The sequence below is a fragment of the Xiphophorus hellerii genome, chromosome 18, assembly GCF_003331165.1.
Source record: "Xiphophorus hellerii strain 12219 chromosome 18, Xiphophorus_hellerii-4.1, whole genome shotgun sequence".
In the NCBI taxonomy this organism is placed as follows: domain Eukaryota; kingdom Metazoa; phylum Chordata; class Actinopteri; order Cyprinodontiformes; family Poeciliidae; genus Xiphophorus; species Xiphophorus hellerii.
In genome coordinates, this window is record NC_045689.1 from 8,012,766 (window position 1) to 8,026,202 (window position 13,437).

The 13,437-nt window shown below is 35.4% G+C and overlaps 2 protein-coding genes across 3 annotated transcripts; both read right to left on the reverse strand.

The window, feature by feature from the left end:
* Positions 1-835: 835 nt before the first annotated feature.
* On the reverse strand, positions 836-6,733 carry guca1c (guanylate cyclase activator 1C). The gene is made up of 4 exons (XM_032545065.1): positions 3,430-6,733; positions 3,079-3,228; positions 2,601-2,688; positions 836-1,684 (listed from the first exon to the last, which is right to left on the reverse strand). The coding sequence occupies exons 1-4, from the start codon at positions 3,622-3,624 to the stop codon at positions 1,548-1,550; spliced, it is 570 nt and encodes a 189-aa protein (XP_032400956.1). The 5' UTR covers positions 3,625-6,733; the 3' UTR covers positions 836-1,547.
* A 122-nt stretch (positions 6,734-6,855) lies between these two features.
* c15h3orf52 (chromosome 15 C3orf52 homolog) lies at positions 6,856-13,246 on the reverse strand. 2 transcript variants are annotated; one of them, XM_032545064.1, is made up of 7 exons: positions 12,969-13,246; positions 10,710-10,766; positions 9,517-9,576; positions 9,313-9,415; positions 8,987-9,117; positions 7,704-7,774; positions 6,856-7,597 (listed from the first exon to the last, which is right to left on the reverse strand). In XM_032545064.1, the coding sequence occupies exons 1-7, from the start codon at positions 13,053-13,055 to the stop codon at positions 7,411-7,413; spliced, it is 696 nt and encodes a 231-aa protein (XP_032400955.1). In that variant the 5' UTR covers positions 13,056-13,246; the 3' UTR covers positions 6,856-7,410. The 2 variants fall into 2 exon arrangements, with proteins under 2 accessions (XP_032400955.1, XP_032400954.1); XM_032545063.1 differs by lacking the exon at positions 12,969-13,246 and adding an exon at positions 12,244-12,600.
* Between the last annotated feature and the right edge of the window lie 191 nt (positions 13,247-13,437).

The window sequence follows — 13,437 nt, forward strand, 5'->3', positions numbered from 1 at the left end:
AACCATAATCACATATGCATTCAATTATTTACAGAAAAGCCTGTTTGTTTACACAGAAAATGGTGGCTGGAGGCGATGAGAAACAGAAAATCAAAAGCATTTTCAGTCAGAGTAACTGCCTGTTTGAACAGAAGAGGGATGTGAATTGTAAAATATTACAGCAGCCTAGGGGAAGGTTGTTTTATAGATGTTTACATGTATATTTTAAGTAGGTAATTTGGACCAGAAAGATTTTCCTTTTTCTTCCTCAGTATTTGGCTAACACAGCTCACTGTCCAATAACTGGGCAGTAAGCTATATTACCCTTATCTAAGAATACGACTGGACTGTTCTACATCGAACATTAAAAAAAAAAAAATTAAAACTATGATTTATTTTAAAAAGTAAAACACTTTTTCAAAACGGGTTTCTTTGAAGGAGCAGCTGGAGGTATTCACCCAGAATATTCATGCAAGACCCAACACAGACATGAATATCACAGGTGGTATACTACCTCCCACCCAGTTTCCTCTGGAAAAAACATGATCAGCTTCTGTGTAATTAATGTAAACATGACAAAGCTTTGACAAGTTTATAAAGTAGCATTTTCAAAAGCTGTGAAGCTCTCAGATTTTAAGACAGTCTGCTGTGATCTCAGGCCCTCTTTGACGAGCCATCAGCTTCAGTCTGCATGTCCAACAAATCTGGATTTATGCCCAAAAATAAATACCAAGATATTATCATCTGTAAATCTAATAATCTCTCCTCATACTTTCACTTTATAAATCATTTTAAAATGCATTCACATAGCCATGAACACTATGCCCCTTGTAGACAGAATAATAACACGTCTATATTTCTATTTAAAATTATGCCTATTTCTAATGTTTTATTGTTTCATATTTACAATTACATGTAGCAATACTGTAAACCAAAATAAAATAAGACACTCAGTTATGTCATTTTAGCTTTAGCAGGTTTAAATAAATGTCTTCCACATGTGGATTGCATCTCTGACAATGATTTTAACAAATAAATCTTTCAAAAAGTGAAACAAATTTTAAAACAAACACTATACTATTCATAAAGGCATCACTTTCATATTAATAGGGGCAACATATTGTAACATCCATAATATAACATGTACATACAGAAAACATTCTTTATGGCTTGCTGCACCTGTAGGTACTGTTTGTATTTTTAACTTCAACAACCAACAGAAAAAGGTTTTGAATTCAGCAGAACTGTTCAAGATTCAGTTTGATCTCAAGATGTTTGCTTTGAACTGACTAGTTAAAAATGCATAGAATTTACTCCATAAGTTGCACAACCTGGAACCACGACTCGAAACTTCCCCAACAGTCACAAGCAACATCTTTTGCAAAAATGTTTTGATCCTAAATCAAAACCGTAAATAAAGCTCTGCAAGCACAGTCTGAGTAAAAAGTGACATATCAGCCACTTCATTTGTTGCTGGCAGAGATTAAGTCCAAATCCTTCAAGGACAGTCTTGTTTTTTTAATTTACAATGCACAACTCAGCAAAAATCCAGTTTGTGGAATCACATCTCAATTCACGGCGTTCCTCCTTTGACCTTTGACTATAATTTCCAAGACTTGTGTGAGATCCATCATTCTTGTGAGCATATCCATGATGTCAGGATGCTCCCTCGCTCCGCTGATGAACTCTTCCAGCGTCAACTCACCTGAGGAAATGAAAATAGAAATGAGAAGTCCATCTTACATATGTATGGGTACGGTGTAGTTAGAAATAATTAGGTTCACTTTCATTTCAGAAACTTTAAGCCACTTTTGGTTAGAGTAACATCTTCTGAAAAGAGTGCAGCCGATCTATACATTACCCCTTTACCATAGGCAGGTGGACAATTATTATACAAGTCATGGTTTTCCCTGGGAAATTAAAATATTTTTAAAATGCTAACCATTAGGCACTTAAAAGTATTTTTCTTTCATTAACCATGTTTAATTTAATAACAACTACAGCCTTAAATAAAAATAGAAAAAAATCCAGCTGGTGTTTCAAAATCAGCCTTTGGAGAACCAATTCATTGAAACTAAATACAGTAAGCAGCAGGGAGAATGACCCATTTCTCATCCTTGTGATTGAGAATAGACTAAAACAAAACTCTAAAAGAGGAAGTTATGTCTCTTAACATAAACGTATCTACCAATATATTCAGAAAAATTATATTGCTTTCTTGTTTCATCAGAATATTAAGCATTTGTTTAATATTAGATCATTGTTGAGAATCTAAAAAGCAAAATCACAATGCAATACACCTGGTCCACATTTTAGTTTAACTTTCTTTCAGTTTGCAGATTTTAAAGTTTGGACACCACTGGTATCCCAACATATATTTTTGTCTTTGAATGGCCCAATCATAGTCCAGACCTTACTCCATTTCAGAAACTGCTGCAATTTAACATAGCTTGCTTGAGGTATTTTACAAATAAGATTAGATAAAAATTTCCCTTTCTACATGTTCAAAAAAAAAAAAAACAATAGTCCACTTCTTGGCTATACATTACTTTGTTTTGCTCTATCACCTTTAATCCCACTAAGACACAAGCTCAAGCAGTGAAAATACCGTAGTGTGTTACCTTCTCCTTTGACGTCAATTTTCTCATATATAAGAGTCACAATTGTCTCTGGAGGTATCTCGTAACTTCTGGTGATATCTTGAATAGCCTGTTAAGAAAATTTTACAGCAGCTTTTAAAGTTTGCAGTACATTATCAGTTTAGGTTAAAACTGTGACATCTGAATTGAATAAAAAAACAAACTTTGAGCTCTAATAAGTTAAATAATGGTTTTATGTGTCCTTTTAACCTAAAATACACTTTAAATGAAAGTACATTTCACAATAAATAAATATTGAATTAATGATTAAGTGTACAAGAATCTGTCCTCTCTGGTCTGTCAGTTAGGTAACACCATATTTAGCCCTCTTATGATGTAAGAGATTCTCTGATTAGATGTCATGTCCATTTCAGGATCTGTTAATGGCTTTAAGGATTCCAGAGGCCATGCTCTGCATGTGTTATAATGTGATTGCTAAATATTTAAGACCAAGCCGTACCTTAAATATAGTTTCCAGCTCATCCTTGTCAATTTTCCCATTTCCGTCTTGATCAAAAAGCTTGAAGTACCACTTTAATTTCTGATTTACTTCTCCCTTCAGCAATAAACTTATAGCTGCGATGTATTCCACAAAGTCTAAATAGCCGTCCTGGAAAGAAAAACAAAGACAACATAAGCATCTATTCCTGTGCTGCACATTCATGTTTTCTTTAGGTAAGACCCTAAAATTTTAGAATCAAATTCTTTTGTACTTTATTGAAACAGTAGCCTATTTTATCTATCATTTAGGTTGTAAATGTTGCTCATATTAAGTCATTGAAGGCAGTTAAGCAGAAATGTATTTTCTTACCCCGTCCATATCAAAGGTATAGAACACCTGGTCCACATAACTGTTGGCCTCTTCTGTCATGCCGTTCATGTCAAGCATTGTCTTCAGCTCAAACAGAGTGATTAGTCCTGAGGGAGATTCCCTCATGAACTTTGTGTACCAGTGATGCATGTCCTCCTCCAAGATATCATCCAGGTTTGAGCTGTAGGAGCCCATCACTCCTTTTTAGGATTGTGATTTTTGTTTTGGACACAGATCCCACAGAGGAGTGGCGGTGAAACCAATGCTCGGAGAAGATGGCACCTGTGATTTCTGTCTGATTCCCATCGCAGAGTTTACGCTTAATCTTTAAGCCCAAAGGAGAGATAACGCTTTAATTGGATAAGTGCTGAGGCTTCCAAGAACCTCAGGACATTAGGTCAAAAACAAAAGCGGAAATAAATGTCATTATCTGGCGTAACGTAATTGCATTGTGGGAGAGAGAGAAAGAGAGAGGAGACTGAGAGAGCGAGAACCTTCCTCTAGTTTGGCAGCAAGATTCAGTGTCTTATTGGTCTAGTCAAAGTCCAGACAAAAATCTGGTTAACAAACTGGATATTTTGCAAAGAAGAAACAGCAACAAATGCAGTTCCTAGATGCAACTAGATGGAGACTTTCTTGGAGGAATTGCAGAGAGAGATATTTCTATATAGTATTGTCTCAAGTGGGTTGAATAAAAATTTATTTGAATAAAACAAAGTGTCATTTTCCTCTCTCCTCACAATTATGCATGAGGTCTATCGCTGTAATGTGACAAAAAATCAAAAAGTTCAAAGGTTACAAATACTTTTGAAAAGCATTGAATGGAAAAAACATGAACTAAGAGGATGAGGTTGCAATTAGTAACAAAACAATTTATATCAACATAGGGGTCATAAGCCCTACAGGGGTCGTGAAATTTCTGATTAGACATTACTTTATTTAATTGTTTTCAAAATTCATATGTCATGACTGACATGTAGTTAAAATCAGACATGAAAATGTATTTCAGTCAGAAATCCACACATGCTGTAAGCAAAAATCCATTTACTAAGTTAAAAGTTCTGCATGATGTTCAAAACAAGACAATTTGTTAATGGCAGTGGCGTTATTAAACAATCATGTTTGTATTCAAACTTATATTTAACTATGAAAACAGGAAGTAAAGAAGTTATGTTATTTGTATTAAATGCCCAGAAGTAATGCACATTTTATATATTTCTAACTCTAGTTTATTATAAAAAGACACAGACAGACACGGGCCCTTGCTCAGGCTCTCCATCAGTTTTAGGGTCCCAGGTTGGTAAGAATTGAAGACCCCTGACTCTAGTGTTGAAGTATTCATGGCAGCTTTCAGAGGAACCTCTGCTGTTTGTAATAAGGCTATAAAAGCTCAGTGAGCTCAGCTGAGTAAATCTGGCTTTGGGTGGCTGACAGTTCTCAAAATAGGATTGACAGCCAGAGTCAATGTTGATCTTGCACCGCTGCCAAAGAATTACATGCATTCATGTCAATAATTCAAGGTGACCTAATTTACTAATCAGCATATTTTTGGCTTTGCATAGGCCTGGGAACGAGCCACTCATTTCATTCAGGTGTGTTGGAGAGTGGATGTGTCTACAAGTAGGAGGATGGTAGCCTTGAACAGGGGCAGGGATTTGGGGACCTCTGATTAATACAGAGAATAATAGTTCGTTAAATTGGTGAATAGCAACTATATTTCTTCAAATATCCCTACTATTGTCTTATCACCCTGAGATTTTGTTAATATATGGAAGAACGCTCCAAATGAGCTATTGCATAGCTTTCTGTTTTAAAAGAGGCATTATTTCTTTTTGGCAGCAATGGCGCCACTTGGGGAATTTCAGGGGGAACAATGGCCTCTCTCTGTAATAGTCTTCTCAGAGCCTGGCAATCATAGAATAATGTTTTTATGGATTCATTTAAGAGAAAAAGAATGAGTTGCAATGTTATTTAAGGTGCACACAAATATACTTTCTATTTTTTTCTTTGATAGTGCCTCTTTTTGAAAGCCAACTATTCTGTTACACTGCAAAATCTCAAATGATACCTGAATATTTAGGTGAAAAAGCATGGGAGCTAAGAGTATTTTAAACTCCCATTGTATATTTTATGTAGGATTAAAAAGATGGTTAAAACACAAACAGTATGTCATATGCAGGAATGCGAGCAAAATTATCTCCACAGTATAAATATATTTCGCTCAAAGTTCTACTGTAGTTGGCGTGCTGGTGAACAGAACATCCACCACTAAAACTACATACCTCCACGTTTCAGTTACATCATCCTTCTGAAAAACAGCCAAATGAAAGGTACACAGAAGCTTTCTAGACAGGTGAGAAATACAATATCTGTCCACAAAGCTGAAGAATAGATAGTTGGTCTTGTGTGCGGAGCCAATGTACACATAACAAATAAGTATGATAAAAAATTTTCACATTAATATCAAGGCTGGTCATCAACTTTGTCCAGGCTTCTGATTTTGGCCCACTGTGTATTTGCGTAGGTGTATCCTGTTTTATCTTTCAGTTTTGGTTTCTTACTACAATATTATTGTTACTGGCCCCCATTTGGCCACTTCTTACAAAACATTCTAGGAGTGGTTCTGTTAAGAACCAGCTGCAAAAATACTTACAGTGTCTGAAAAATGGAGGTGGATCAAAAAAAGGCTGGACCTCAATCCTTCATCTTCCACATATCTGAGATGGGATCACAGGGGCAGGATGGAGACTCGGAAAACACTATTCACAACAACATCCTCCAGCTCCTTCTGGGAGTATCTCAAAAATTGGTGGATTGCTCCCTCTGGGGTGAGGGTGAGACTTTGCCTTACAATGCTGGATTAGACTGGTTCCATATTTAGTTGATATTGCTTCATCTTCGAAAATTCTAAGAAACATTAATTTTTCCGTCTTGTACTAATCTTGTTTTATCATGACGACTGGAAAAATTACAGCAGATTGTTTTAAAATTCTCGTAAATGGCATATTTTATTGTAAGACAAAATCTGTGGTACAGTCTACAGGGGGATTATTAAAGGATACTGTGCTTTTAAAATCTCCTAAAACCGCAATAACTTTTCCTGGAATGATCTTCAACCAAATGGTTCCACTTCTAAAACGTGACCCTCTGAGATTTAACATGTTAAAGTCTTACTAGATGAAGCATAAGGATAAGGTTACAAAAACGCGTGCAAACTGATTAACTGAGGCGGCTGTGTTTGTTCAAGGCGTTAAACATTTACGAGTTCAATCATAAACTGGAATAGCCTTCTCTACAACCTCATTCAGGGAAAGATATCTAGTCACTGAAAGGTAAAAAAAAAAAAAAACACCTCTGGTGAGGCACACCTGCGCCCTCTGTTGTTCATAAAAATACTAAAATGCAAAAAAAAAAAAAAAAACTGAATTAATGAAACAGCTGAGATATTTAATATATGTCACAAAGCACACATGATTAAAATAACATTATAAATCACACTTAGTCAATAAGTTCATCACTTAGCAAATAAAATAACTCGTTGTCTCTCTGCACCTGGATATTTTAATGTTTGTTGCATTTTATGCAAATGTTTCAAGGCAAGTCCAGTTACAGTTTGCAAATGATGCCTGCTTGAAAACTGAACGTGTATGCAAAGGAGTGTGTTTACCCACTTCTAACAGCAGGTCATCATTTCCGCTACATCAATATATGACATCTGAGGTTTTAACAAAGACCTTTGGAGCTTAAAAACAATGGCAATACACAACAAAATCTACATTACAGTACATAAAAATCATAAATGTATAACAACCATGTGGTGTATGCTATTTGGTCATGTGAGAGCATTCACATGGACAGTATCTCTGTGCGGTGAACAAGAGCTGACAAGTTAACAGTCTCTAGGCCACTACATAAAAAAAAATTCCCATCCTGGAAATCCGGTTTTAGTGGTTTTACAGGAACTCATTTTTCAAGATCTGATTAATGCATGGTGTGCATTTTCAAGGAACTTGGGAGAATGAACATAGTCCCAGATTCTTCTTCATTCTGATCGTAGAGGAACTGCCTGAACACATTGTACACAATCTCTCTGCTAAGAGTGGAGTTTCTAAGCTCTTCTTCTGGAAAGATAAATGTCAGCTTGTATTGCACGACAGCAGACTCACTCCTGCAGGCAGAGGGAAGCACTGGTTAACTTCGGCACAAAGCATAACGTGTCATGCAACACGGGGAAGACTACAGTGCAATAACCACTGAGTGGCTTGTGTGTTTACCCAAGGTGAAATGTCTCTGCGTTTGAGAAGAAACGACCCAGAGCATGGGAGGATTCGTAGAGCTTGGTCAGCTGGGTGGGGCAGGTAGAAACATGCAAAAAGAAACAATAGGAATGTGGTGTTACTTGGACAAACAGCCCAGAGCAACCTAGACATTCTTTATAAGAAATGATAGCTGTGCTTTACTTCTGCAATACTTTTGCATTATTTAAAAGAACTGCAAAACACAATAAAATATTATGTATAAAATACATTTTTAAGGCAAAAAAACAAACATTTCTTGAAAGCATTAAACATAAATGCTTTTGGTTGTTTTTCAGAGCAGATCAGAAAATAATTTTTACACTTCACCTCTCTAGAACTGAAGGTTAAGACCATATAAGGAAGATTATTTGGAGTGTAGCCGCACTATCCGGAAGAGACATGAGCTGTGACAGTCAGGAGAAGATGAAGAAAAGAGCTCTGCAGAGACAGAGACAGGAGCTCTGTCTGCAGGGCCAGCACAAGCCTTTTTGAGGCCCTAAGCAGATTTTATTAGGGTCCCCATACCAACATGTCAACACCAGATTCTTTATCATTCCTAGGCTACTCTATATATGTAATGTACTCAGTATTATTAGCATAATTTGTAATTAGTCTACCTTATACCAGTGTGATTTTAACCTTACATGAGTAGTAAACTAAACAAAATGCAGAGATTTTGAAATGAAGAGTGCTATTTAAGTGTGCCATATTATTTTAATTATTTGAAAGTAACATTAGCTGATAAACACTACATTTATAGTAAACAAGTTAACACATTTGATTTATTGTATTTCTCCAGCAGTGGCAGCAGCCAGCAGCAGGAAGATGTCAGGTCATTGTGTAGCAACTATAAAAATAACATAAATATAGTTTTCCCATATGTAATAGCATTTAGTTTGTTTATCGCGCTAGTTTGGTGGTCTTGGGGGACCCATGGTGGTGTGGGCCGCTTAACTCTCATATACCTTGGGCTGCCTATGCATGTGAAGATGATACAAATGAAAGACAGTATTGTGTTTATCATAATAAAGAAAGATATTTTTTTAAAACTTTGCTTTATTTTCTATTTAGTTTTTAGTTAGAATTTGAAATGATTCCATCTTTTTTTCCTTTTTTAAAAAAAGAAGTAGAGAAAAAAATTAGCATAAGAGAGGCAGACACATAGATAAAGCAACAGCCGTCTCGTTGTTTATCTGTGTCTTGGGTACTATGTCTGGCTTGGTAATAATATTTATAATAATAATAATAATATCACTAACCTTTCCCTGGACGTCGTTGAGACCTTGGGTTTCATTTGAAAATGGAATTTCCATCTGGAAGCTCCCATTAAATTTCTGTTGCAGATTAAACGTTGTTCGGTCAAATTTTTCATCTTCATCGTCATTGTTCGCTGTTTAAAGAAAAACAGTGTTAGACATGTAAAGCTGAAACACTATGAGTCACTGAAAAATAATTACAAATAGTCAACAAGTAAAGCACACTAAAAGTTAATCCTGTACTTGCGCAACCTAGATAAATATCATAATATCTTTAGCATTTAAAGACATTGTATTTTTGCAACAAACAGGAAGCTTAGACTTCATACCGCAGCACACAAGCACAGAGATGATGATCACAATAGTTATAAGGAGAATGACAATGAAGGCAGCAATCAGTTTGCTGCGTTTTCCTTTGTGGGATAAACAATTCTGAAAGTACAAAAAAAAAAATTGTTAAAATGGGGGTTCACTGTTATTTAAAGCAAACACTAAGGAGAAAAAGCTAATGAGGAGCAATGTTATGATCCTACCTGTAGACTTGTCCTGTTCTTATGCTTTGGTTCAATGCATGTTGTTCCCCCATTATTGCTCTGACAAAAGGAAAAATGGTTTAAATGTCTCTTTTTTTAGCTAACATTTCAAGGTCATACACATTTGGACCAGATTCAGTTATAAAGTTAAAACTAACAGATAAAAAAGCTATTCTAACCTGGATTTAGGTTTGCTCACAAACTGGAGTTGTGTTGATGTTAGAGAATATTTGACCACTCTTGATGATTTTAACTTTTCACCTGTTAAGCAGTTGCCATTTGTTACCTGCTAGCATCGCTGAACATTCACACTTTGACCAAAGAATTGGCCACAAAGTCACTACAAGCAGGCTAGGATGCTATAACCTATTATTTATACATTAGGTTTTCCTGTAATTTTGGTTTGTGATGATGAGTTTAGCTCATGATGAAGGTTTGTTCACCAAAGATAGCCTTAGCATTGTATGTGCTAAGTAGATAGCGTAAACAAATTTTAGCTAATTTCAATATTCACACTAGACAAAAGTCATTTTAATCAGACTTAGAAAGCCATATTTGTTTATATTATACTTGTGTCTCAGTTATCGTTCCATATTATGTTTTAAATGTGTTTTAATTAAATTTGATTATCATCTTTTCACCCAAATATTACCTGTTTGGTAATCCAGTTTATAGGCAGTTCTGTTTAACCTGCTTTTTGCTAGCTTTAGCAAAGCCTTTTGCAGACGTTTCCATTTTGTTTTAACATTAGTTCTTTCTTTGGTTCTTGTGGTTTCTTACATTTGAAGTGAGATTAAAAATGTGTAGCCTTAGTAAAAATTTTATTTTCCAACTGCAAAAGGGTGTGATCTTTTCTCTAAACCATTATATTGTATGTAGTATCACAGAGCAGTTCTTTCACTTGCAAAGACGCTGCAGTTTTTGGAAGCATATCATTTTATCTATCCCTACCTATGCTTTGCATAGCTAGCATCTGAATATCTAGAACAGATTAATAACTATTGGTTGAAACTTAAGTTCTTTTTTCTGTTCAAGATCTTAAAATGACAAAAAGGAAAAGGCTAAAGTAAATGGCTTTCCTAATAACTTCATTGTATTTATGTACTAATGTTATTCTTATGAAATTGTTGCAAACTATTAAAAATAAGGTCATGCAGAAGAAAAACAATAGACAAACAGTGACAAAAACTCACCTGAGAAAGCAAAGAGTTTTCCACACTGGCCTCACCATCTCGACCATCTACCATTTCCTAAGAGTTTATAAAGAATATTGATTATTTATAATCAATATTGTGATTCAAAATAGTTATTTGAACTATTTCTTAGTTCACAGGAGCACCTAGAAATAACTATTTCTAGGTGTTCCTATATACAACATTAGATTCTTTTTCATCTTTTGCTCTTTCCTTTGGTTTGTTCTTTTGTTTGTATTTCCTTTTAATTCCTGTAAAGCACTTTGTATTGCCTTGTTGCTGAAAATGTGCTATATAAATAAAATTACCTTTACCTTCCATTGCCGTATTTTTGTCATTGTAAATTATGGTTGTAAATTATTGTTTCAGGAAAATGTCAGCTCCCAAGAACAAGGGTGGCTTCCAAAACTTTTTTTCAAACAGACGTCCAGGTGGTGTGGCTGCTAATAATCACACACCAAAATGAGTGGCCAAAATTGGCAGCACACCAAAATCAAACATTAGGACAGATGTTCAGGGGTTTTATTATCCTGTGATCACAAGAGAATGGGCTCTCAGAGTGATATTGAGTAAATATGTTGCTATTAGTGAGTTTGCAGTAGCGCTTGAAACTGCAAGCGCTGGATTTTTATTTTATGCACGTTCTTGTTAACCACCTAGCTAGAGCTTGTTTCAGAGGTGATCCCACAAAACTGTGTTTGATTTAACAAAAATGACCAGTGGGATTTTCTTAACCCAACCAAATGGTTTGTTTGTTCATTTTTTAAACTAAGCATACTGTTTTACTACAAAAAGGACAATAAATCAACCATTTTGATTTATGGCCTATTCCTATCAAAGCAAGGTCCAAATTTGTATTCCACTATAAGGTTTCATGTAAAACAGAATACAAGCCCATGCATTTTTCTTTTGAGGTTTACGCTTACAAAGATCAGATTCTGCATGCATTTTTGCTGCCTAAAAGGCTAGGATAAGTCAATTAACCAATTTTTATTCATCAAATCAAACATTTGTGATGAACATTTCAGGACCATATTTAAAGAAAAAAAACATTTAAAATCCAGAAATTGTGTCATTTGTGGTTACAGCTTTAAAACTGTCCCGTTCAGTTTTTAAAATGTTCTTATATCTAAACCCACATAGATAATATTTGTACAATTTGAAAACTCTTTTAATGTTCTTTCAATAGAATATTTTATCATACAACTCTTTGGGAAATTTTAGCTGACCCCCCTCCCCTAAAAAAGACACAACAACTAACTCTATAAATAAATGCTGCATCTCTGTGACGTAAGAAACTAGACTGATTGGAATTGATCAGGGTTGGGGATCACACGCCCCCACCTGTCAACTTGACTGGCATTAGCCTAAAATGTATTAGTCAAATAAATATTTCTGCTAGACAAATCATTTTATAATTACAACATTTATTTTGGTAATTTGATAATTAAAATATGTTTCTTGTCAGAGAGGCTTATAGACATTAGAACTAATCGGATAGCAATTTGAAATTCCTATTATTTTACTAACGTACCTTTTGGTCCGAATTTGTCTTAATTTCTTCCAACTCAATCTCCCCAGATTTCATTCCGTGGTTTTAGTTTTCCAAAAGACCCGGAAGCGCCTGTTAAACTGGTGTCAACTAAGAATAAATACGTTCTCTCCGTGGGACCGTAAACGTATCAGTCTCGGTTCAAAAAGTTAAAAAAAAAAGAAGTTCTCGCCGACCGACAACAAAAGGCAATTTTTAATTTCCAGCAAGAAGCTGAGGGCAGCGTTTCCTCGGGGTTGGGGATAAAGTGTCTTCTTTCTCAGGTCCTCCCTTCTTAGACTGTTTGGCAGGTGAGTCGTTTCGGTTTCGTCCGAATTTTTGACGGGCGACTTTTTCCGAATGGGTCGATGATCTTGGGAGGCGGTACTACTCTACCACATCAATCAACACGAATACAATGACACAACTCCGGTATTCTTTTGAAAGTCGGGTCGGAAATACCAACCACTGTCTCCCCACAAAAATAATTTACAATTAGGCTTTTTGTAAATTAATTTATTTCAGTAATTCAGTACAAAATGTTAAACTAATTCAAGCATTTCTGCTCATTTTGATAATTATGTTTTACGGCTTAACAAAACTTTAAGTTTACTTTCTCAACAAACTAAAATATTACAGATGAATAAAAATGACATGCAACACAAAAATATGATGTACACAAAAGGAGAAATGCTGATTTGACAATTGTCCAGCAGAAGGTAACTCACCTTTGTTGTGCTGCACGCTTTTCCCCTTCTGTGCAACACCCAGCTGTGTTTACCAGTTCTGTGACCTGACCAAAACTCCTCAGTCATTACCTTGAGAATTAATGCGATTTGGTTAAGTATAAAGTAGGCGTTAAAGCCGAAAATGATCAAATTTAATTTTCCTTTTTGATCAATAAAGTACTTCTGAATTCCAATTGAAATGAAATGTTACAAGTCATACAAACTGGACAGATATAGAGTGACATTCACTGTCCAGTGCTGGGCTCCACTCAGCATACCTTAAGGGTGACACAGAGTGCAGAAAAGATTGTAGCACGAGTTCTGCTTTTATCTTCTCCTCATTGCACCCTCTCTAAGGGCCTGCCTTAATCAGTTTTTGTTTATATGTGACCTGTCGCCAGTCTCATATGTTATGGTTATAACAGATAACCATAACATATAATATATATAAAACCATAAAAAGCCGTGC

What these genes read in the sequence shown, in the direction of transcription:
- c15h3orf52 (XM_032545064.1), bottom strand. Translation starts at nt 13,055, where the DNA reads ATGACTGAGGAGTTTTGGTCAGGTCACAGAACTGGTAAACACAGCTGG. An exon ending in AGAACAGGACAAGTCTACAG is followed by an intron (nt 9,416 to 9,516) that starts GTAGGATCATAA and finishes TTGTACTTTCAG; the next exon opens with AATTGTTTATCCCACAAAGG. An exon ending in CTCTGTGCTTGTGTGCTGCG is followed by an intron (nt 9,118 to 9,312) that starts GTATGAAGTCTA and finishes TTCTTTAAACAG; the next exon opens with CGAACAATGACGATGAAGAT.
- guca1c (XM_032545065.1), bottom strand. Translation starts at nt 3,624, where the DNA reads ATGGGCTCCTACAGCTCAAACCTGGATGATATCTTGGAGGAGGACATG. An exon ending in ATACCTTTGATATGGACGGG is followed by an intron (nt 3,229 to 3,429) that starts GTAAGAAAATAC and finishes TTTTCTTTCCAG; the next exon opens with GACGGCTATTTAGACTTTGT. An exon ending in AATTGACGTCAAAGGAGAAG is followed by an intron (nt 1,685 to 2,600) that starts GTAACACACTAC and finishes TCATTTCCTCAG; the next exon opens with GTGAGTTGACGCTGGAAGAG.